Below are 23,317 nucleotides of genomic sequence, written 5' to 3' on the forward strand. Positions count from 1 at the left end.
CTTCAGAGTAAGAAGAGGGTGGTGTGTGCGTGGAACACTCTGCCAGGAATGGTGGTAGAGTCAGATACATTCGGGGCACTTACGAAATTCTTAAGACAGGCAGTGATAGCAAAATGGAGGGTTGTGTAGGAGGAAAGGGTTAGATTAATCTTAGGAGTTGGTTAAAAGGTGCACGTTGTGGGCCAAAGAGCCTGTACTGTCCTGTAATGCTCTATAAAATTTCATATGGCCGACTGATCAGAAAAGCTCATGGGAGAGCAACACTAAATCCAAAACTGATTAAATAGTAGAATGTGAAAGCTAAGGGTAGGTGTGAGTTTCAGGAACTGGGAGGCCGGACTTGTTTCTTCGGTGTGCATCAATGCTGCTTCTGATGGAGTCTACAAAGTTGTGGATGATACTAGGATTGGCAGTTCCAATGGGGAAAAATTTCAGTGAAGTAATATTGTGGACAAAAATGTGGCAGACAAATGCAATTTATTCCACAGATGCAAAACAAAATGTAGAACAAGAAACTATTGATTGGATACCAGAAAGCAAAGTATGATATTGGCATGCACATCCTGATCCCTGAAGGTAGCAGAGCTGGTACACAGAATTACTTGTCTTTATCATTAGCTGAGAACAGGAGTCATTTGGCCTATCATGTCCATACCAGCTAAAAACAGAGCGATTTAGACTACTCTCACTTTAACGCTCTGCAGTACTTCAAATGAGTGTCAGCTTTCATATTATTTCAGTGACTTCAGAACCCCTAACTCTTTGGGAAAATAAACTTTTCAACAACGAACTTTAATCTGCTGGTTTACTACATCAGGGGTCGTCAAACCCCTTGGTTAATGGTAGGAGTCCATGGCATAAAGAAGATATTGGCAGATGTCAAGAAGATACAGACTGGATGATGGAATGGGCACAGTAAGCAAAGAGTGCTACATTATTGAAGAACAAATTGTGTGAGAAAGTATCACATTATGAACCATTTACTTAACAAAATTAAATGTTCATTCAAGAGTCAAGCTAACAATCTAATCACTCAACACTTTTTTATAATTTTGCCCAGCACCCAGAAATATCTTCAAAGAATGGGAAAAACTCCATGGCTGTCTTGATTACACTTCTTCCCACCACCTCCTGTAAAAATGCTATTCCCTTTATTCAATTAATCTCTGCCATGCTTCCAGGCTGAAGCTTTCCTTTCCAGGGCATCAGAAATCTCCTCCTTCTTCAAAGAATGGGGTTTCCTTTCCTCTGCTGATGCTGCCCTCACCTGTGTCTCCTCCATTTCCCAGACATCCGCGGTCACCCCATCTTCCCGCCTCAACAGAAAGAGTTCCTCTTGTCCTCTCCTACCACCCCATGAGCCTCTGCATCCAACACATCATTTTTTGCGATCTGCCATCTTCAATGGAATCTTACCACCAAACACATCTTTACCTCCCCCACCCAGTCTCTCCGTGACTCCCTTGCCCATTTATCCCTCCTCACAAATCTCCTTCCTGGCACATATCCCTGCAACAGGAGTGCTACCCTTGCCCATTCACCTCCATTCAGGGCCTCAGGCAGTTCTTCAAGGTGAGGCAACACTTCCCCTATGGGTCTGTTGGGATCATCTATTGTATTAGGTGCTCTCAATGCAGCCTTAATATTGGTGAAGCCCAACAAAAATTGGGGGACTGCTTTGTCAAGCACCTCCACAAAAAACAGAATTTTCTAGTGGCCAACCATTTAAATTCCTATCCCCATTCCCATTCTGACATGTCGGTCCATGGCCTCCTCTTTTGCCACAATGAGGCCTCTCTCAGGGTGGAGCAGCAACACAGGATATTCTGTGCAGGTAGCCTCCAAACTGATGGCATGGATATTGATTTCGCCTTCCAATATTTTACCCCTCCACCTTCCCTCTTCTTCTATTCCCCACTCTGCCCTCTTCTCCTTACCTATCACCTCCTTCTTCCCTTTCGCCCATGGTCCACGCTCGTTTCCTTCCTCTCCAGCCCTTTACCTTTCCCACCTACTTGGTTTCACCTTCTAGCTACCTTCCTTCCCCGCCTCCCACCTTTGAATTCTGGGGTCTTCTCCCTTCCTTTCCAGGCCTGAAGAAAGGTCTTGGACCGAAATGTCACCGATTTATTTATCTCCACAGACACTGTCTGACCCACTGAGTTCTTCCAGCATTTTATGTGTGTTACTGTGGCGTAGTGGCATCAGCGTCGGACTTCGGGATGAAAGCTCCCGAGTTCAAATCCAGCTGGCTCCCCTGCACGCTTTCCATCCGTGCTGGGTTATGAGCTGGTGATCTGTTTGGACACTCACCCGGCAGAAGGCAATGGCAAACCACTGCTGTAACTTGCCTCGTATGCTGTTCCCTACTACGTCACAGAAGCGTGGAGGGAAATCATCCGCTGACTGGAGAAACTCCAGATGTAACGTACCTTTCCTTTTTTTTTACTTAAAAATACTTACGTTACAGGTTTGTAAGAAGCACTTAAGAATTGATAAAGTCTGAATTAAAAAGGGTTTCCATTCCTGCATGTGCTAATCAGTGCAGAAGATAACTGGTGGAACTTACTACAGCAAGTACTTTTACACTCATGGAGGAGATGGAGAGGAGGGGAGGCAACACAGGCTTTCACTTAACGTCACTGGAGAGATCTGTCAGTTATAAAATCGGGATTGGGATGTGTGTCAATATAGGGTTCAGTGAAACATTCGGCAAATAATTAAGTATTTTGTATTTCATTATAATGTTATCAACACAGAACTGTCATTTAAATAATGGTTGCATCCAAAAGTGACTATTTCCTGGAAACATATTACTACAAAACACAACCATTTGATCAGGATTCCTCTCCCTTTACATCTCAACAGATGCACTGTGGAGGGAGAACAGTTCAGCATGGACTATGTAACAAGGTTAGTGGGAACAGTAACTCTCAGGAAAAAAGTCAGAGTACATGAGTTGTTCAAGGCAGACAACTAAAGTCATCATAGCAATACCAGCTCTTCTCATTCCAGAACTCTGAGACTACTGGACTACTGTCGTTCCATCTGAAGGTAGGGCATCATCACAGATGATTTTTTATTTCTTCCCTTTTTTGGTAGCTTTTTTCCCACCTTTTGCGGACTTTCCACAGTATTTGGCCTCCATTGCAGCCAAGAAACTGTTCATTTCCTTCTCTCGGTCCTTCTGCTTCTTCTGAGGATATAAAGATATCATTAGAAACTCAACTAAAGCTTAAAGAATCTCCTTCAAACACAACCTGTTCCCACATCAACTGAGGTGAGACCACAGGAACTGGAGACACCATTCAGACACTATTCTGCCAATGTGCCCAATGGTTGATCTGAAACCTAATTCCATTGACCTGCTTTTATCCCACACTTACTTACTCTTACTCTACAATAACTTATTCTTTACTAAAGAAAGAGTTGTATGTAGCTATGCTTCTGAGAGGACTGCTCCAACTTTCAGACCAAAACCCTAATCCTTGGTTCCAAAGCTAAGCTTTTCTACATAAATTCACATAACTAATTGAAAAACTTCAACAAATCATCCCTCAAATTCATAATAATTAAAGGGGCAAAAAATGGGTGAGACACATGTCAGGTGAATAATTCCAGGCTGAAGACAGTAAACTAAGTGACTTATTAATTGTTTTACATTAGAAAAGCCAGCTTTTTAATGTCTGCCTTGAGGTGATGGTGAAATTCTTGCTGGAAATATATTTGCCTGGTATCCAGCTGTTGCAAGTGTAACTTGACACTCACCAGGCCACTACTAGTTCTTGTTGCAGTCCAGCATGGGCTGCTTTACTTAGGGAGTTGTATGTGGAGCATTCTGTACAGTAACAATTCTATGATTTGATATGACTTTACCTGCCTTAATTTGCAGCCCTCCAGACAAGGTGTTATATTCTTTTAGCCACTTGACTATTTTCCATGATCTACATGCACAGACCTCTTTGCACTTTCATGGATTCAAAATTTTAATGCTTACGAGTGCTTTTCTATTCTTTCTTAGTCTAAAGTGAAGTCTCTCACTTTACTAGGTTATCTAGCAGTTTCACTCTTGATGTTGTGCCAAACTTGTTAAACAAAGGATATCTCATCCCTACTGCTGTACGTGGTCAATATCACACCATTCTTTGCATATTCAAGTCAGGCAGCATCTTAGGAAGTAGGAACAAAATTAACAAAGATCCTGTGTCAATTCTGGTTGACTGATGTGTTGCTTATTTCAAGCACTTGTTTTGTAAAACTGATCCTCACCCCATCATGTCCTCCAGCTGATAGAAGCCACCTTCGTATTACAAAAACAGCTTTGGATCCAGTTTTTCTAATAGCCCGTGGGTTTTACCTTTCGAACCTGTCTCCCACGTTGGAGCTTGCTAGAGGCTTTACTGAAGTCCATGTAGACTACATTACCCACACGGTTCTTATCAAGACATTTTCTTATCTCTTTGATAAGCTCAAATGTGCCAGGCAGGTCACTCCCCAACAAACCTATGTTGAATATTTTTTCTGTCCTAAACACGGATTTATCCTGTCCCTTAGAAATGAGTCTAATAAGTGGTTAGACTCATAGACCTGTAATTTCCTGTCTTACCCCTTCTGACCTGCTTGAAGGAGGCTACCACACTTGCTGTGCATTTGCACCTCGCTCATGACCCAGCAACCTTGTTCCTCACCTCCCACAGCTGCCTGTGATACATTTCATCAGGCCCCGGGAAGTTATCCACTGTGAACTATGTTATATCACCTCCATTTCCCATGCACAAAATTACCACTTGGACCCTTATGGACTTTATTCTTCCCAATTAACTTACTGTCCTTTACAAACTTACAAAACAATACTGTTCTTAATCTTCTCATACAGTGATATTTCACACCCACTTTTCTTTCTCTCCTGTTGCCAGGTTAGTTTGAGAGTCCATGAACTTTAGGAGTATGAGTTCATTTAAATAATTTTCAAAACTTAAGTGAGAAGATAGGCTGTATATTAAAGATTACAATGGCAGGAGACAAACTCCAGGTCTGAGTGTGTCAGCAAGCCTGCTGTCTCACGTACCTGGATCAGTGCTTTGAGGGAGTCATCCCCATCCTCCAGCCCCAATTCCAGTCTCGCTGCTTCTGCTTCTTTAGCTTCCCTGTCACCCTGACATGAAGATGTGCATGATAAACATAAATTAACATAAAATATGCACAGCAAAATTAACATAATGATATTAGTGCGAGTGAGAAACAGAAGAAATATAGAAACATGAAATATACATCTATTATATATTTTTCTAGTTTCTATGCCTGAATATCTTGGAAAAATTAGATTAATCCCAAATTGAAGTACTTGCTTCTTTACCTGCCTCTTGCGTGCTCTCTGTTTACTTTTGCTCTCTTTGGTAAATGCAGCGTATGCTGGAAGCTCTTGTGCTTTGATGGCAGTCTCTAGGACTTCTCGTATCCGTGGTTCATCCCCAATCGTTGCACATAACACCGACTCCATGATGCAGTCCATGTCCCCCTTAAATTCCATATATGCCTGTTTTATATCCGTCATCTCCTCTTCAGATCCTTTGTACTTGTCTTCAAAGTTCTTAATATCATCAAATGTAATCTGGGCACAATAAATTACGTGTGATAAGGTCACTCAGGAAGCTGGCAGTCCAGTACAATGCCAAAAAACCACATCTAACTAAACCTGAAGGACGACGTGCACATGTACGTACAGGTGCCAAGAGCAATGTTATATCACACGGCATTCAGTTATAGTAATCCTGCATCTGAGTGACTTCTTTGGTGCCAGATTCTGTGTTCCAGGATTATTGAACGTTACTCCTGTTGATACCTGCAGATACTCCTAATTAATTTTGTTTTACACTTGCTACACAGTGGTGCAACATATTCACCAGTGAGTTTAAAGGGAGTAGACAGCAGAAACTGGCCAGTTGTTACTTGTAAATTTCAAGATATCAAAGTAAATTGAAAGAAGCAAGCACCCTGGACCCTGGCTCTGGCCTTGTGCTCTGCTCACACTCATCAAAGGGGGAGCCTGATACCAAAATCAATCGGATTTCCCAGCGATCAATATACTGGATTACAGGAGTTTTACTGTTTAGGCATCCCTGTAAATGAGTAGAGAACAGAAATGCTGGAAACACTTGGCAGGTCAGACAGCACCTGTTTTCAGAGGAGCAGAATCAATATTTCAGTTTGATAACCCTTCTGATGAAATGGGGTGACAATGATCTCAGAGGCTGATTTTGATTCTCATTCCTCCAATGTCTGACCGCTTGAGCATTTCCTGCATTCTCTGTTACCTTCATTGAAGGGCATCAGACGCAAGTTTGGAAGTTACCGGCCAGTCTGTCTAACTAACGTTCCTAAGCACAAGAGGTGGGCGGCTCAGTTGCTCAGAGGTTAGTGCAATGCTTCACAGCAGTGCCTGTAAGATCGGGGTTCAATTCCAGCCACTGCCTGTAGGGAGTTTGTACATTCTCCCTGTGACTGTGTGGGTTCCTCCAGATGCTCACATTCCAAAGATGTACAGTTATGGTTAGTGAGTTGTGGGTATGTATGTTGCCAGAAGTATGACTGCCCAGTATAATCCACGCTGATTTGATTTGACTTGACGCAAAGAACACATTTCACTACATGTTTTGATGTAAATGTCAAGTCAAGTCAAATTTATTTATAAAGCACATTTAAAAACAACCCATGTTGACCAAAGTGCTGTACAAACCATACCTGGTAGCTAAATTCACAAATACAAGAAACACAGATATAAACAAGGCGCACAACTTATAGGCACAAAATAAACAACACATGAGCCTGGGCACAAGCCAAAAATCAGCCACATCAGGAAGATTCAAACACTCGTGAATAAAGGTAAATTTTGAGCCCGGACTTAAAAGAGTCAATGGAGGGGGCAGATCTGATAGGGAGGAGAATACTGTGACATCGAAAGTTAATCTTTAAGATTCTGCAGATGCTGGAAATTATGAGCAGCACATACAAAATGCTGGAGGAACTCAGCAAGTAAGGCAACATCTCTGGAGGAGAATAAATGGTTGACATCTCAAGCTGAGACTCTTCATTGTAAGGTTTATTTTCTAATAATTGTCCTGAGGCACAGCATTAACCTACAATTGGAAAGGAAGGGATTGATCAAGGATAATTGGCATGGATTTATGAGTGGATCAGACAGATATATACAAAATTATTACAAGCTTAGGAAAAACGTTCTGACATGTCTAAGACCAGGGGGGCATGGTTTAAGGTGAGGACTAGGAGGTTTAGAGGGGCATGGGTAGATTGGTAAAGAACATTCACTGGCAACTTGGTTTTGCTTCATTTATGATTTCATTATAAAGTGTATGTGGAGGGTAACAACCAACACCATCTTCACTATATATGCTGTACTCCCAAGCAACTAATGCACAGAAACTGTAACAGATAGGTCTTTATAAACTATGACAACAAATCTCAGCACACCATTTTACCTCAAAAGGGATAAGCCTGATATTCCCTTCAGGGCCATGAGATCCTAGGAGCTCTGGCCAGAATTATGTGTCGTGCGAAGGAGCAATCTGGCCAGAGTGCTGTGAGAATGAATCTCAATAGGCTTTGTCGAACAGTTCCTCAAAGATCCCTGATGCTTCACATCAGTTCCCGAGCCCCTTAATTTCAAGTCTGTCATATTTCTATTAAAGTCACCTTTTTAAACAGAAGTCTCCAATAAGCTTCCCAGTCACGATCCTGTGTTAAGGCATCTGCTTCATCATCCACTATACCTTGCTCATCATACACTGCACGCTGCTCCTTGTCGCTCAGAACAGTGTAAGCTTTACCCAAGATCTGTTAGAAGGACAAGTAATAATTAACTTGCAAATAATAACCAGGACTCGGAGACAGAAAAAAAGATACATTCTGGTTGCTTTGGGACCATAGGAAGATTTCAGTTTAAACTTGGGAATTGGGAAGACTTTGTCACTGGGGAGTCTCCGATATTGGGAGAGGTGAATGATTGAGATTTCTTTTCTTCAATAGATGGAGTGCTGGGTAACTTCGGGGAGAATCAATTCCAGACATGATCCGAAGAAAACATGGAACTACAATGAGAGTTTAGTCCAGGATTGAGCATTACTGGGAGTGCTACTATGGGGAGATGTTGGGAGAAATATGTTTCAAGTGACTTCGGTTGTGATACTAGCAGGCCTGTGTGTGGAATGAGAATGTGTGTATGAACTATGATTTCCAATAATTTCAAAATTATGTACAATCAATCTAGAGGAGAGGCCAGACTAGACTTTGCATTAGGAAGGAAAGCTGGCCAGTTGACTATGATTTCCATGAGAGAGCATTTTGGGAAGAGTGGTCACAACTCCTTAAGTTTTAAGATGGTCATGAATGAGGATAAGCCTGCACTTTGTGCACAATGTGTGAAACTTGGAGAAGGAAAATTAAAACATTATTAAGCAGGAGCTGGGGAGAGAAGACTGGGAGAAGTTGTTATTGTGCAAGGCCACATCTGACATCTGGGAGTTGTTCAAAGACCAGCTGATCAGAATTCAGGAGAAGCATGTTTCAGTAAGTAGGAAAGACAATGATGGCAATGTTCAGTAACCTTGAATGATAAAAATTTAGACAATTAGTTAAAAACAAAAAAAAAAATGCATAGTCTGGGAAACTAAAATCAGACATGGCCCTCAAGGAATATAAAGAAAGCACAAAAGATCTCAAGCAGGGAATTAGGAGGGTCAAAAGGGGTCATGGAATGCCCTTGTTGAATAGGACTATGGAAAATCCAAAGGCATATTATACATACATTAGAAACAAGAGGGCAGCTAGGGAGTAGGTAGGATCACTCAAGGATAACAGAGAGAAGTTGTACCTGGAGCCAGAGAATGAGGGCGAAGCATGAAACAAGTATTTTGCACTGGTACTCACCAAGGAAAAGAACACTGAAATCATTATGAAGTATGCGAACAATCTAGGGCACGTTGAGATCAAAGTACTTATGGTATTTGGTCCACTGAAGAACATTAAGGAGGGTAAGTCCTTGGGGTCTGATGTGATCTATACCTGGTTCTTCAGCAAGGCACCAGAGGTTGTTGCTGGGGTCTTGACAAAGGTCACTGCACACTCTCTAGAGATGAACCAACATCATTCCTTTGGGAAGGGTTATGGGGATAATCCTAGAAACTATAGACCAGTTATAGGGAAGTTGTCAGATAGAGATTGAACTTACATTTGCAAAAGTATTTGCTTATTAGGGACAGTCAGTTTGCTTTTATGCAGGGCAAGTCACATCTTACAAACTTGGTTGAGCTTTTTGAGGAGGTAAAAAAGACTGATGGGGGTAGGGCAGCAGATGTTGTCTACGAGGACTTTAGTGAGGCATTTACCAAGGTCCCTCCTGGTAGACTAAACAGGAAAATTTAGGCATAAAGGATCCATGGTGATTTGGTAGATTAGATTCAAAATTGGCTTGGCCATAAAAGACAGACGATAGTGGTTGAGAGGGTTGGTCCACAAGTAACCGTGTTGAGACATCTTTTGTTTGCGATATCTTGAATATAAAATGTCAGACAAAAATATAGGTGGTTGGGTTAATACGTTTGCAATGACACAAAAATTAGTGGAAATAGTGAAGAAGGTTGTCAAAGGATACAGATCAGTTAGAGGTGCGGGTGGAGAAATGGCAGATGGCCTTTAATCTGGTTAAGTGTGAGCTGTCTATTTTACTAGGTCTAATGTAAATAGTTAATGCCAAGAACCTTGGAAGCATTGATGGACAGAGGAACCTTAGGGCCCCAAGCACAAGTAGGTACGGGTGTAAAGGCAGCATTTTCACGCTTGTCTTCATTTGTTGGGACACTTAATCCATGTTCAGGAAAACATATTGACGCTGTATAAAACTTCGATTAGGCTACATTTGGGCACTGCGTGCAGTTCTGGTTGTTCCACTATAGGAAGGATGTGGAGGCTTTGGAAGGGTGTAGAAAAAGTTCACCAGGATGCCGTCTGGATTATACAGGGTTAGCCACAAGGAGATATTGGACAAAAGTGTATTTTTTTCCTCTAGATATTCAGAAACTGAGGGGAGACACGGTGGAGGTTTTATAAAATTACAAGACAGGGTAGTCTTTCACTCCACCAAGATAGAAATGTCAAAAACTAGAGGGTATAGATTTAAGAGGAGAGGGAGATTCTAAAGATGAGCAGGGCATGTTTATTTTTTACAGAGAGGAGCTGGTGCCTAGAACAGGTTGCCAGGGTGGTGATGGAGGCAGACATGACAATGGTATTTTGACAGCCACAGTGACCTGCTGGGAATGGAGGGAGATGGATCATGTGCAGAGAAGTTCAGTTAAACATGAAACCATGATCGGCACAGACATTATGCACCAATTGATCTGGTCTTGTTCTGTTCTCCAACTTGTTTCATATAATTCTAAAATAACCTGATTTGTATTCCATAACCAAAATGCAGGCTGTGACTGATCCAGGTATTAATTAGCTTCCGTAACATAGTACCATGATGGAGACCAAACTCTCAATACTGTGGTGATCAAACAAGGTCTCTCACTATCTGATTTATTTCCAAACAAAACTGAAATATTCATATAACCTGTATTGCCCCGGACAACAATACCTTAACCATGGCAGAATATACCTGGAACTTCTGAGTGGCTGCTTCCTTCTCCGCCTCTGTAACTCGATCAGGGTGAACCTGGAGAGAAATCTTCCGATATCCCCTCCGGATCTCTCCCTCCGAGGCCCCTGTCTTAACGCCCAACACTTGATACAGGTCTGAGGTACCAAACACCTCCTCACACTGTTCCAGGAGCCCCATAGCCAAGCTAGTTTCAGGCACCTGTCACACAGCAAAATACAACGAGGAAGTAAAAAAAAAGACAGCTCTGCTTTTATTGCAAGAGGGTTAAGTCAACTAGCTCTTATTATACACAGCGCTGGTGAGACTACATTATCCACGAACCTGATTTCCCGACTGAAGGTAGAATGTACCTGTTAATGTGGGAGTACAATTTCTAGGATGGTGAGTATGTTGGATGAGGAAATATAACTAGTTTGGGCCACTCCAGACTTGAAAAAATGAGGGGGGGGGGTGCTCAATGAAACAGAGAGAATTCACATATGGCTTGACTGATGCTTCCCCTGGTGGAAGCTTTCAGAACCTCAGAATAACAGGTTGGTCATTCAACACCGAGAGAAGGCAGCGTTCAGGCAGAAGGTGGGCACCCTGTGGATATCTGTATCCGATGGGTGAGAGGGCGTTCTATGGAGCTCGGTCACAGGACGGACTCACCGAACGGAGATGAAGGGATTTAAGCGCCAGAGTCAGAGCAGGGCAGGGGTGTTGAAGGAACGCAGCTGCCACTGGATGGGGAGGACGGGCTGAGCGGCCAGGTCCCGGTCACCGAGTGGCAGGGCGGCCGCTACATACAGACGCCCTCACCCGGGGGAGGTCAGGCCCGGCCACAGTTGGTCATCAACTTCCCACCTTCAACACATCACGTCGTATCGCACAGGCGCCGCCCTCGGCCCTCACACCGCAGCCATTCCCCCCGCCACCCGGTCAAACCCCGAACGCCACCGGACCCAGTTTGTCCCTCACCACCGACTTCCCGCCAGTCCAAATTTTCCCGCACGGAAGGACTTCGCCGCGCACCGGAAGTACTGCCGAGCGGTTCAGCGACTGCGCAGTGAAGGAGAACTACGAGGGGGGTGGGGAGGAGTCAGCACAGAAAGAGACCCTTCGGCCCATCTAGTCCGTGCCGAACCATTAATCTGCCTAGTCCTCCCGTCCATGTACCTATCGAAATTTCTCTTAAATGTTGAAATCGAACTCGCATCTGGCAGCTCGTTCCGCACTCACACCTCCCTCTGAGTGAAGAAGTCCCGTCAATCTTAACGTGAGGGGGATCCTGAGAAGGGAGGTGGGGCAGAGGTTGTGGATGAGGACCGGGCGGGACGGGGTAGGCGTGTGGAGGAGGAGGGAGGTGGGTCAGTGGGTAGTGAGGAAGGTGGGACATAGATGGTCTGAATTTAGGGAGTGTTGATGAAGAGGGAAGTGCAGCCCAGGTTAGATGGGTTGGTGAAGGCAGCGCACAGCGCAGAACAACCTGCGGGGACATGTATGATGTGCAATTCTGTTTGTCACGTTGTAGGAGGTATGCGGTTACACCGGAGAGGAAGTAGCTTCAGCAGGACATTGCCTGGGATGGAGTTGGGTTTGTTTTCGTAGGAGTGGAGGAGGCCGAGGGGGAACCTGACAGGGGTGTAAAGTTACAAATGTTAGTGGGAAACCTTTACCCACAGGGAAGGTGTCTGAAAATAGAGCACATGGTTCTAAGGTGAACAGTATGACCTGAAAGGGGATCTGAGAACTTCATCATGGTAGGGTGGTGGAAGATAGGATTTTCTCAACATTAAGCAGTATCAAGTTCAAAGTTTATTGTCATTCAACCATACACATGAACACTGTCAAACAAGACAACGTTCCTCCAGCCCAGGGTGCACAACTCAATACATATAACTCACAAACAACACAACATTACCACAAATAATAAGATGCATATATGATACAAATTAAAAACTAAACAGTATAACACTACTGTTGCATCATGTGCAATGAGACTTAGATGGTGGCAAAGAGGTCAGTTGTCTTACAGCCTGAGGGAAGAGGCTGTTTCCCATCCCAATGTCCATCCCAATGCTAATGTAACTCCTACTCGATGGTAGGGGATCAAAGATTGTTGGACAAATGGGAGGGATCTGATAATGCTAAGGACTCTATGTCTTGATAGATATCTCTAACGGATGGATGAGAGAGCGTGATGATCCTCTCAATCTTTTGTAAGGACTTGCAGTCAGATGCCATGTAATTCCTGTACCAGATGGTGATGCAACTGATCAGGTCACTCTCGATGGTGCTCCTGAAAAACCTGGTTAAAATGGTGGTGGTGGGGGGGTAGGAGTCAGGAAGTGGAGATGCTGCTGTGCTTTATTGACCAAAGAGATGGTGTTGAGGGACCAGGTAAGATTGTCCATTACTCTATGTGCACTCCCAGAAACTTGGTGTTGCTAACTCTCCCCACGATAGAGTTGCATAAGTGCAAATGAGGAGTGGTCAGCCTGCACCTTCCTAAAGTCGGCAATCACTTTGGTCTCGTCAACTTTCAGCCTCAAGTTTTGCTCACATCATTCTACCAGCCACTCTGCCTCCTCTACGCACACCATCTCGTCATCACTGTTGATGAGGCCAGCCACTGTTGTCTTATCAGCAAGCTTGATGATTCCATTTGAACTGGATCTAGCAATGCAGTCATGCATCAGCAGCAGGCTGAATAGGCAGGTCAGCAGCTCGACCACCAAGGCAAGCAGGTAGGGACTGGGTGCTGGGTCATTGCCGATTAGCACAGATCTGGTGGGTTGAAGGACTATTTTTGACATACGACTCTAAAATGATAATGCTAAACACAAATTTTTGACTCGTGTAGTTGGCATTCTACCATACGGATTGCACACCTGAGTTTGCTCTAACCTTGCACATGCAGAGAATACAGGGAATGAAGAGATGGATCACATACAGATGGAAGAGATTTAGGTTAATCTGACATCATGTTCAGCACAGAAATGGACTGACATGTTCCTTGCTGTACTTTTCTACACTCTGTGCGAGTTAATATGAATCTGATTTGATGCTAGATATGTTGTTTTCAATATTCAAAGTACATTAAAAAAGGAACAAAACTCCACTGACTTTTGGTGTTTTTATTTTATAATCAGTTTAAATACCATCCGAAATCATCTCATCACAGAACTTACACTTCACATACCAAAGTACTCTACAAATTGTACAGAGTCGTTGGATACAGTTAAGTCAGTGCAACCTATGGACTGGGAAACTGCATACAGCAAAATAATGACATACAACAAAAAAAGGGTTAAATAAATCTTTGTCTGGGGTGTGAGGATGCAGTAAACAGGCCGCAAGGTAATTTAGCCAAGCTCCTCAAGTGGGCAAGTACAAGGCAGGTGCAGCACAAAGTGAAGTTATCAACTTTGGGAGGACAGATGTTGATATTAAATGGTGCAAGATTGGGAAATGATAACATACTGACAGGTGTCCTCATACACCAGTCACAAAAAGCAAATATGCAGGTACAGCAAGCAAGCTGTGCTTTTGGTCTTCATTGCAAAAGTATTTGAATACAAAAACAAGGACACCTTACTCCAACCATACAGGGCCTTGGTGAGTCCACATCTGGAACACTGTGTGCAGTTTTGTTCTCCGTATAAAGTACGGGAATATAGGGAGTGCAATGCAAGTTCACTAGATTGATAATTGGAATGGCAGGGCTCCTGTACATAGACAGAAAGGGACAACTTGACCTGTATGCACTACAGTTTTAGAAGAGAAAAAATCTAACTGATGTGTACAGAGTATTGACAGGCTGGATGCAAGGGGGACTGTCCCCTTGGCTGCATATCTGGTTTAAAAATACAGGACAATTTATTTAGGTCAATGTAAAGAAAATCCTTCATTCTGAAGGTGGTGAAATCGTGCAGCTACAACCATGGACAGTGAACATATTTAAAGAAATATGTATCTAGACACAGATATCAGGAGTGAGAGCAAGAATATGGTTTTGCGACAGTGTCATCTCTGATTGTATTAACCGGTGAAGCAGGTTTGAAGGATAAATGATCTGATCATCACCTGCATGTACTTGATGTTTTGTTTCCAATCATTTCAACGAATGAGCAAAATGTCAGCTTGAAAGCAAGTGTCCGGATCCCCCGCACTAAAGGTACTCAGTACCCCTCCGCACGGTTTATCAACAGCTGTTAACATATCCTGCTACTTATACACTTTTCTTGTAATAATTATATATATCTTATAAAAGTGCTGCATAAATACAACAGCTCAGGATTCCAGAGGGGAGATGAGACTGCTGCAGGTTATCGAAACCCACATATCTGGAGCCAAGGTCTGCTCAAAGATGAATTGGTTTGGCACATTCGTTTGCAAAGTTACAATTCAAGTGAGAAATTTAATCCTTCTGCCTTTTGAAAAAATAACACTTGTGACCAACCAAAGGTGCCAGCGGTGTACTCTGAATGTAGCGATGGATTAAAAGTAGTCACACCTGTCGCTCAGCTCCCGTCCTCTCTGGAACCTGCCAGGTTTTCCCATTTATAACACCACCAACTGCCGACATCAGCAGAGACGCAGCTTCGCCTGGCTGTTGCAATAGCAGAAGGCACAGATTCACAAGGCAAAGAGCTGACACTGAACAAGAGAGGGCAGAAGAGACGCAAGAGTGTAAGGCAATTCAAGGAATGAAGAGCTAAACACTTCCTCCACATCCTGTAATGGGGTTAATGTAGGTGGGTGGGGTTAGTATAGATAAGTATGTTGGTTGGCATAGACTTGATGGGCCAAAGAGCCCGTTGCTATGCTGTCCTTTCCCTTACACATCACACTAAGACAAGTTCAGATTACACCTGCCCTCCTCCGTATAAACACGTAAACATCAGCCCATTGACTCGTACACCGACAGGTCTGTTCATACCACCTTTTGCACTCTGAAAGTTGTTGGCGTTCACTTGGCAGACTCTTGACGTAGAGGCTGAAATAGTCACCAAGTCCCCAACATTTCTTCACGTACATCAGCAGCTGTAAGTCAATCAATAAGGAGCTGGCAGGATCCAAACAGACAAAATCACTTTTCTTATTGCGGGCAAGAGGTAAATAGAATCACGTCGATTGGCTCCCTACAAACTAGAGTTGGTGGGAACGATAAAGTCCATTCATTGTCTTTGTTTATAGATGCCAGAGCCCGATCGTGGTTAAACCTGTTGGTCACTAATCGGCCCTCTGTTGGTACTGATAATGTTCTGTGATTCACTTTCATAGGCACTGTCCACTGACTGCTTCCCATCTGAAAGAAACAAACTTCCATGAGTAACAGTACCTTCCCACTCGGAAACAGTCATGAGCATGGGTGATTTGTTGATCAGAGCCCAACAACCCCTCATACAAGTACAAAGACACCACTGCTACAATCATGAACACCTCAATCCAAAGCCTCACAGGAGTTATCAAGCATGTCAGCAAAGAGAAAATTACTTTGTACGTTTGTTGGGTTGACAAGCTGTGAGGGATGGGATACAACAGGGACTGCAGCCATTCACAGTCGGCACAGAGGATTGAATTCACTGATCTCAGAAAAAGGAGCAGGAAATGGAGCAGTGATGAGGATAGTCAGCACAGAAACAGGTCCTTTGGACAGAGCGAGGTTTAAAGGGATATAGACAATTGAGAGGCAACATACTTGATAGGGAATGAGCAGAAGCAGAAAAACAATCAAAAAAATTCTGAGATTTCAAAATACAAGGGAGCGGGAAATACTGCTGTTTGAAGGGACATGTGCAGCTAAAGGTTAACAGCAGGAACAGCGGCCGGTCTCGAAGGCAGTCGGCGAGGCCCCAGCTGCAGCACTGTGGGCAAAGAGGGACAGCAAAGATTCACCTGACTGGTTCTACGACTGGCGCGCCTCTCCATCAGTGAAGGGAGACTGACTGGCCGAGTCTTCCATTCTCCACAGCTTATTAGAATGAGCGGCGACCTCATTCAAAACATACAACATTCTTAGAGAGCTTGTCAGGGTACAAACAGGAAAGGTACTCAGGCTAACCAGGAGATTGCGGGGTCAGCCACGTGGGATTGAAAGGAGGAGACATTTCTTCACTCTGTGCATCTTTGGAATTCTGAGGCTCAGTCACTGAGATTGCTCAAAGAAATGGGATTAAAAGAGTAGGAAATACAGAGGGAAACAAGTGGTTATGGGGGTTTGTGCAGGAGGAATGGTACCGAGGTCAAATATTCATGATCTCAGTGAAAGATGGGCAGGCGGGATGGGCCAAATTACCTCCTGGTCAGAGACATCCTTCTCAAAACTCTCCATCCCAGCAATAGTGCACATTGAACTGAAAAGTCGATGCCTCAACTCTCTCCTCCTCTGTCGCAGTCTTTCTCTCTGATTCTGCGAGATCTCATCCATATCCGGTTCATGGATTAACAACTTAGACTATACTCTTTCAACCCATCACCTCACCTGAGGACTGAAGCACTTTGTAGCTTTCTGTTTTCTGGATAATATTCGCAGCTTTCTCCAAGCCCAGCTGATGTAGTGCATTAATTAACTGCTCAATTGTTCCACCTGAAATCTGTAGAGAGAGAGAGAGAGAGAGATTTATTAATTCACTTTCCAACAGCGGGTCGGCATCGATAACATAGTTACAGCATCACTGCCATGCCCTCAATCTGACACCAAGAGTTACCAGGAGAGGGTAAGCCTGTTGTGGGAGTCTGAAAATCTCCTCGCTGAAAAGCTGTCCTTATGATTTGTCCCTCATTATTCTAACGAATTAGCACTGCAACTTTCCAGCAAGTGTAGCATGCAGTAACCCTGATGGGACCCGCTCAGCTCCGTTTAACATTTCTAACGTAGTTTGGTGAAAGGCGGGTCACTCCACAACCCACCCACAATGACCACAGTACTGACCAGCAATAACAAACTGCTGCAGGCTGTGAGACCCCAAGATCTCCCTGTCAAAAGTGGCCAGGTCTGTCCCTGGAAACACTCTGGCAGTCAGCTTCAGCGTGGTCAAACTTTCAAAAACTATTGTGAATGCAGAGTCAAAACTAACCAAACACCATTAACATTTGTACAAAAAATTCAAAGTTCATTTAATTGAATTTTCCCTCCTGCGGCTGCATTTCTCCACTGGATTACAGGGAGCTCCTGCACTTGATCTGGGTTCAGTGGGGCAGCTTCCTCAACAGCTGCAGGGAGTGCCGCTCTGCCTGCAGGCTTCACCAGGCACCTCAGAGGCAAGAGCTGTAGGACAGCAGCAAGGACCCAAGCAGGGCACTGGGCGCTCTGTGCTTGGGAGAACAGCTCTCCAGAGCAGAGTGGATTATCAATCTGGCCTCTCCCGTGAGAGGTTGAGGGTTGCCGATGGCAGGGATGGGTTTGGTGGTAGAGTTAGAGGACTAGAGATGAACTGCAGCCAGTGCAAGGTTCAGGCATACTGAACAGCTGAGATACTTCCTTTGGCCATGTCAGTTTATGGAGGACACTGAGAAGATCTGGGGTGAATAGAGGGGAGAATGACGTATTGAAATAAGAACAAAATTGTTGTTATTTTGTGGTTTGTATGCCATACACTTGCAGGCCCCAGCGTTAAAGACGGCCAATGATTCAAGAACAGAACAGGGTGAACATACATCAAAATTATCCAGTAGCGACTTGCTTGGAGACTTGGCACTTTTGAGCAGCTCGCTGAGAGAGCCAAGGCCCAGCTTCTCTGCCAGCTTCATCCAGTCAGCCCCTGAAACCTCCTGGTTCAGAACTTTGTTCAGTTCTCCCAAGGCTTCAGAGCCTAGAGATGTGATGCTGCCTGAAAGATCAACAGACAATGTTTAGTTTCCCCACGGATAACCCAGGACTGGAGCCACGGTATGACTGACGCTGGAATCTGCAGCAGGGTACGTTGCGGGAGGAACTCAGTAGGTCAGGTAGCACCTGTCGACATTTTGAGCCCCTGCATCAAGACTTCAACACAAGCAGCCAGGCAAACTAATCACTCGATGGGCAGCGAAAGCTAGACTTTGTCAAAGGCAGGAAGCTGGTCAGTTGCATGGAGACATACAACAGGAAGGCTCCTGTTTCCTTATCGCATTGGCGGCGTTTGCCAGTAACTACTGATCCCTGAAGCAGCTTGTGCCTCACTGCAGGGAGGCCTGGATAGCATTCGGGCACGGGCCACATCATACGAGTGCCACACGTGACACTTACTCAAGTACCCAACCCAGCTGTAGACCCTGCCGTTAAAATTAAATCAAATGATAACATGCAAAATCCACAAAGGCAGCATCTGAGGTAGGGATTGAACCGTGCCACTGGGTCCGTGAGGTAAACGTGATACTGACTGCACCACTGTGCTGCCTGCACTGAAATATCGACATTTATACACAATGCGGCAGCCATATTCTATAACGCTCTATGTACCTGTCCAGGTGCCTCCTCAATGTCATTGCCGATACCACCTCTCCTGGCAGCTCAAAACAGATTCAAACTATTTTCTGTGCGAAACATTTTCCCCTCAGTTCTTTAAAACTCCTCCCTTTCACCATATACCTCTTCCCTCTAGTTTTAGACACCCTTCCCAAAGGAAAACACATTCTCCATCTATACCTCTCAATTTTATAAACTTCCATCATGTCACCTCCCAGGGGGAACAGCCCAAGCCCATCTAATCTCCCCCAATAACCCAAGCCCTCCAATCATATGCAAAGCCCTGGTTCACATCTTTACTGCTATGCTGTAGGTATTTCATTTAACAGCTCTGTAAGAGCAGTCTGTTCTGCTTCCAGCCTGTTTGGGTTACTGTTGAAGATGAGGAATGGTGTGGAATGTGTGCCAACCAATTAGGGGGAGGTTTTCTTGGTGCGGCACACTAAGGTTGGTCTTGAGGTTTTTTTCTTGGTTCGGCAGGAGACGGAGAGAGAAGACGCTGGGGAGAACCGGTCGCAAGATACAACCCGGTGGGAGACCTGTTTGAGATGGCTTGTGAGCAAAGTTCAGAAGGTTCTGTGTGCTTCCATGCTGATGAGGGCCCAGCACATGAGTGACAGAGAAGTTCACGATGAGCTCCAACTTGTGCACATTTGACTGTTTAATGAGAGTGGGCCCTTTTCTTTTTGTTATTCTTTACTAGCCCTTTAGTTAAGATTCATAAACATAATTCCTTTAATCGTATGCAGTGTACTGTCCGTTATTTCCTGGCACTAATTTGTAACAGGGTAGCAAATTACACAGCAGTCACACAAACCAGGGATTGGGGTGGGAGAGTCGTCTCAATCTCATGGGTTTGGCAGGACCGGGGAATGTTTTCCCTAGACTTACGCAGCGAAGGAAACCAGGGGGTTTCACATGCAACACCCTTGTGAATTTTTTCTGCACCTCTCTGGCTTAATCACATTTTTGTGTGAGAGAATCTAAAGCTGGACGTCATTCTTCAGACATCCCATCCTGCAAAAACTCACTTCAGGGAGGTAGCACCATCAATTTGTGGGAGACTCCTGGAACTTCCGGGAGAGGTGGGATGTCTGCAATAGAGTAGCTCCTGAGCAGCTAGCCAGCTAGTTTAAATAATGTTAGCTATGCTAATGAACAAATGACACCTGTTAAACTCACCTCAACATGTCTTTTACAGCCTTAACCCACCATGGGCAATAGAAAAGTCACTGTTGCAAACAGTGCAGCGAGCAACACTGTCATTATTTTTGACCCCTGTTAGGCAGGGGTACACTTTAGTGTAGTCTGGGGTGACGTACGTTTTATATTTTCTTTTTTTTGGAACACTGCCATGGCGCGCTCACTCTCAAACAAATTGATTTCCGTGATATTGTATATAATTTGTGGCATCAGGGCGCCGTTATAAATATGCGGAAGGCTCCCCGAACTTCCGGGAGAGGTGGGATGTCTGTTCTTTAAAAGAGGGTCACCCATTTTAGATGGAAATGTTTAAATAGCTTTTAAGGCAGAGGTAGAAAAAAATAACGCCTGAGAAACAAGGGGTGTAGAAGGTGACCAGGTACAGGTGGAAATGGAGAGTTGCAAACACCTTGGATCTAATGAACGGCTGCTGGAGACAGGTTCAGATTTGTTTGTGTACACGAGGTACTGGGGGCAGCTAAGCAGGCGCTCTCTGAGTTACAGAATGCTGTGCTGGGTCTGTACATCAACGTACAATCCGAAATGAGTCTGGTGAGCAAAGTTCTCAGACTGATTTCCCAGGTCAGAATCCAGAGGGCAGTGAGGCACTGAAAACAAATAGTGGGCAAGGACACTGGCATGTTTCAGTCCTGCTGGGCACAGTGACCGACCAAGGTGCCAGCGCCCACCAACCCTCACGGTCCACACATGCAATCAGGGGCATTACCTTGCTGAATCTCGGATGAGTTTTCATTCTGTTCCTTCCATCTCCAAGATTGTCCTAGTAAAATGTCACGAACCTGTGTAAAATAATAACTGATTAGTTTCTATACAAGGCATCACTTAAAATACCAACACTTAAAATTTGTTTGTTTCTTATGGTTTTACTGTTCCTTTGTAAGAAATGTGTAAATTTTTCAGTTTCCCATAGTAGTCACCTTTGAACCTGATTGATAATTATTAATTAGCAAAAGAGAATCCATCTACCATCCCCGTGATAATCATCTGTGGATACGTATGTTACTTGCCCTATCCAGCTCCTCCTCTGTAACCTTGTGGGCTCCTCAAGTTGGGTTGGGTTCTGTAGCTCGGCTGTGACCGTCCTCCTGCATTCTGCACCTCAGCTGATATACCATGCATCCTCCTTCCCAGCTCTGCTCCTTCACAGATCTGTCAACATGGATTCCAAGGTCCACTGGTGGCTTTCCAGCTCTTGGCACCTATCAGTACCAATCCACCATAAACATTGTTCTCCTTTAACCTGGGAAATGTTCAGCAATGCTTGGCTGGGGTGCCAACCAGGCTGGTTCCTCTGGATGACGTCGAGCTTCTCAAGACTGTTGAAGCTGCGCTTATCCCAGCAAGCGGAGGATGTTTCACTGCACTTCGTAGGAGGAGGAAAGGCCTTGCGGTGACATGCAACAAGTCCCTCTGCAAGGGGTCGCCAGGCTTTGAGCTGTTTTTGGTGCTGTTTTTTTTTTGTGGCTGGTTCAATTGAGTTTCGATGTCAGATTGTTGACGTATGATTGGCAATGTTAATGTCATTCTGTACTGTACCAAGGGCAAGAGGTTTGGCTCTCCTCTTGGAGATGGTCAACTGCCTGGCAATTGAGGCACAAAGGCTAGATCTTCATTCTGTTAAAATCAGATTTCAGCTCCTCCAAGGCCAATATAACCTTAATGAGGACTCAAATCAGGGCTTTAGATGAAGCCAGCCAGATATGAGGAAGTGTTGAACAAAGGAAGTTGCAAAATGACTCTAAGAGTGGGAAGACACAGCACCTAGAATCCGAACATCAGCGCTTCTCTTCCTTATCCAAGGCACAACGAACAAAACATTTTCTCAATGGTGAGAAGTTAGGAAACTAGACGCTCAGTGAGATTTCAGAGCAGGTAATATCACTAAAAGCTAATGGCCAAAACAATTCGACATAAAGGCTACTTACCTGTTAACAGGAAGAAAAAAACCCACAACGTAAGAAATAGGTATGGAGTAGCCAGCCAGCCAACCCTTCAGAACTTCTCCACCATCCATTTAAGATCGGCTTGTCTCTCTCCAAAACATTTCCCCATCCCTCACGTACCTTCTGGTCACTGGTGATATCGAGAGGCGTGTGTCCACGGCAGATCCCCAGATCCGGATCATCCTCTTCATCAGATTCCACTATGGGCTCATAGTTTTCGGCACTTCGATCAGCTCCTGGTGTTGGTGCCAGCCAAGTGGGACCGGAGGTGGGTGAGGGCAGCAGGGGGGCAAAACAGAAGATCACTAGTCAAATACATGGCTCAGTCACTGACGTATCCTTCATAACCCAAGGGTCAGCCAAGGGGGAGAAATGCCAGGAGATCTCTCTGATGTCAGAAGGGAACATGGATTAGGTTAGGGAGATATTGGTGTGGAGAGAGATATTGCACTTGGTGCTGAGAGGCAGCTAGATTTTGTAGAGAGTGGACAATAGAATGCTGAGAGAGGGGATGAGTTCCAGGAAAACAATAGAGGATACAAGAAGTAGGCAGTGTCAGAGGCATGGCACCATTCAAGTGATGCCCCGGTTTACTCCACAAATCACTGTTGCTGATGAGGAACAGGCACAAGGTCCATTTCCTAGCACATTTCTGGAAATCAACCTTCCCATGGAAGCACAGCTTCAGACTACAAATCCTTCTGCGCGCACGAGCTCCAAAGGCTCGGTCACTGGATCCAGTGAGATGGACACTGACAGACTCACAGGAGCTTGGGCTCCTGCCTAGCACTGCGTGCAGTGAGATAGCTCTGGTTGGGCAATACCTCACAGCTCCAGTGACCCAGGTCCAATCCTGACCTCAGACACTACATGTTCTGTACGTTCACTCAGTGACCCTGTGGGTGCTGCACTTTCCTCACACATCCCAAAGCTGCTGGCAGATAACTGGCCCACTACTGTGGATTAATGGCTAAGAAAGTCAAAAGGGAAAAGGAATGTCTGCGAAGGAATAAGTGCAGGAACAGGGAAATGAAGAGGGGA

General features: G+C 44.6%; 2 protein-coding genes across 7 annotated transcripts in view; both read right to left on the bottom strand.

Annotated features, from left to right (window-relative positions):
• Positions 1–460: 460 nt before the first annotated feature.
• Positions 461–11,703, bottom strand: dnajc9 (DnaJ (Hsp40) homolog, subfamily C, member 9). 5 transcript variants are annotated; one of them, XM_072282378.1, is made up of 6 exons: positions 11,636–11,703; positions 10,673–10,873; positions 7,711–7,851; positions 5,357–5,611; positions 5,069–5,155; positions 461–3,196 (listed from the first exon to the last, which is right to left on the bottom strand). In XM_072282378.1, exons 2-6 carry the CDS (start codon positions 10,850–10,852, stop codon positions 3,080–3,082), a joined length of 780 nt encoding a protein of 259 aa, XP_072138479.1. In that variant the 5' UTR covers positions 10,853–10,873; positions 11,636–11,703; the 3' UTR covers positions 461–3,079. The 5 variants fall into 5 exon arrangements, with proteins under 5 accessions (XP_072138479.1, XP_072138480.1, XP_072138481.1 ...); XM_072282379.1 differs by lacking the exon at positions 11,636–11,703 and adding an exon at positions 11,522–11,622; XM_072282380.1 differs by lacking the exon at positions 11,636–11,703 and adding an exon at positions 11,477–11,499.
• Positions 11,704–13,779: 2,076 nt separating this feature from the next.
• Positions 13,780–23,317, bottom strand: part of nfkb2 (nuclear factor of kappa light polypeptide gene enhancer in B-cells 2 (p49/p100)) — a 74,296-nt gene continuing 64,758 nt past the window's right edge. For both annotated transcript variants that reach the window (XM_072282384.1, XM_072282383.1), the window contains 5 exons: positions 22,397–22,512; positions 21,040–21,112; positions 18,320–18,492; positions 17,145–17,256; positions 13,780–15,968 (listed from right to left, as the gene is read on the bottom strand). In XM_072282384.1, coding sequence (XP_072138485.1) covers positions 15,877–15,968; positions 17,145–17,256; positions 18,320–18,492; positions 21,040–21,112; positions 22,397–22,512 — 566 coding nt within the window. In that variant the 3' untranslated portion in view covers positions 13,780–15,876. The remainder of the gene's footprint in view (positions 15,969–17,144; positions 17,257–18,319; positions 18,493–21,039; positions 21,113–22,396; positions 22,513–23,317) is intronic.

Source organism: Mobula birostris, chromosome 18, assembly GCF_030028105.1.
Source record: "Mobula birostris isolate sMobBir1 chromosome 18, sMobBir1.hap1, whole genome shotgun sequence".
Classification (NCBI taxonomy): Eukaryota; Metazoa; Chordata; class Chondrichthyes; order Myliobatiformes; family Myliobatidae; genus Mobula; species Mobula birostris.

Coding starts and splice junctions, on each gene's coding strand:
- dnajc9 (XM_072282378.1), bottom strand. CDS start 10,852: ATGGGGCTCCTGGAACAGTGTGAGGAGGTGTTTGGTACCTCAGACCTG. Junction 5,156..5,356: donor AGAGAGCACGCAAGAGGCAG/GTAAAGAAGCAA, acceptor TCTTCATGTCAG/GGTGACAGGGAAGCTAAAGA. Junction 3,197..5,068: donor CCCTCAAAGCACTGATCCAG/GTACGTGAGACA, acceptor TTATATCCTCAG/AAGAAGCAGAAGGACCGAGA.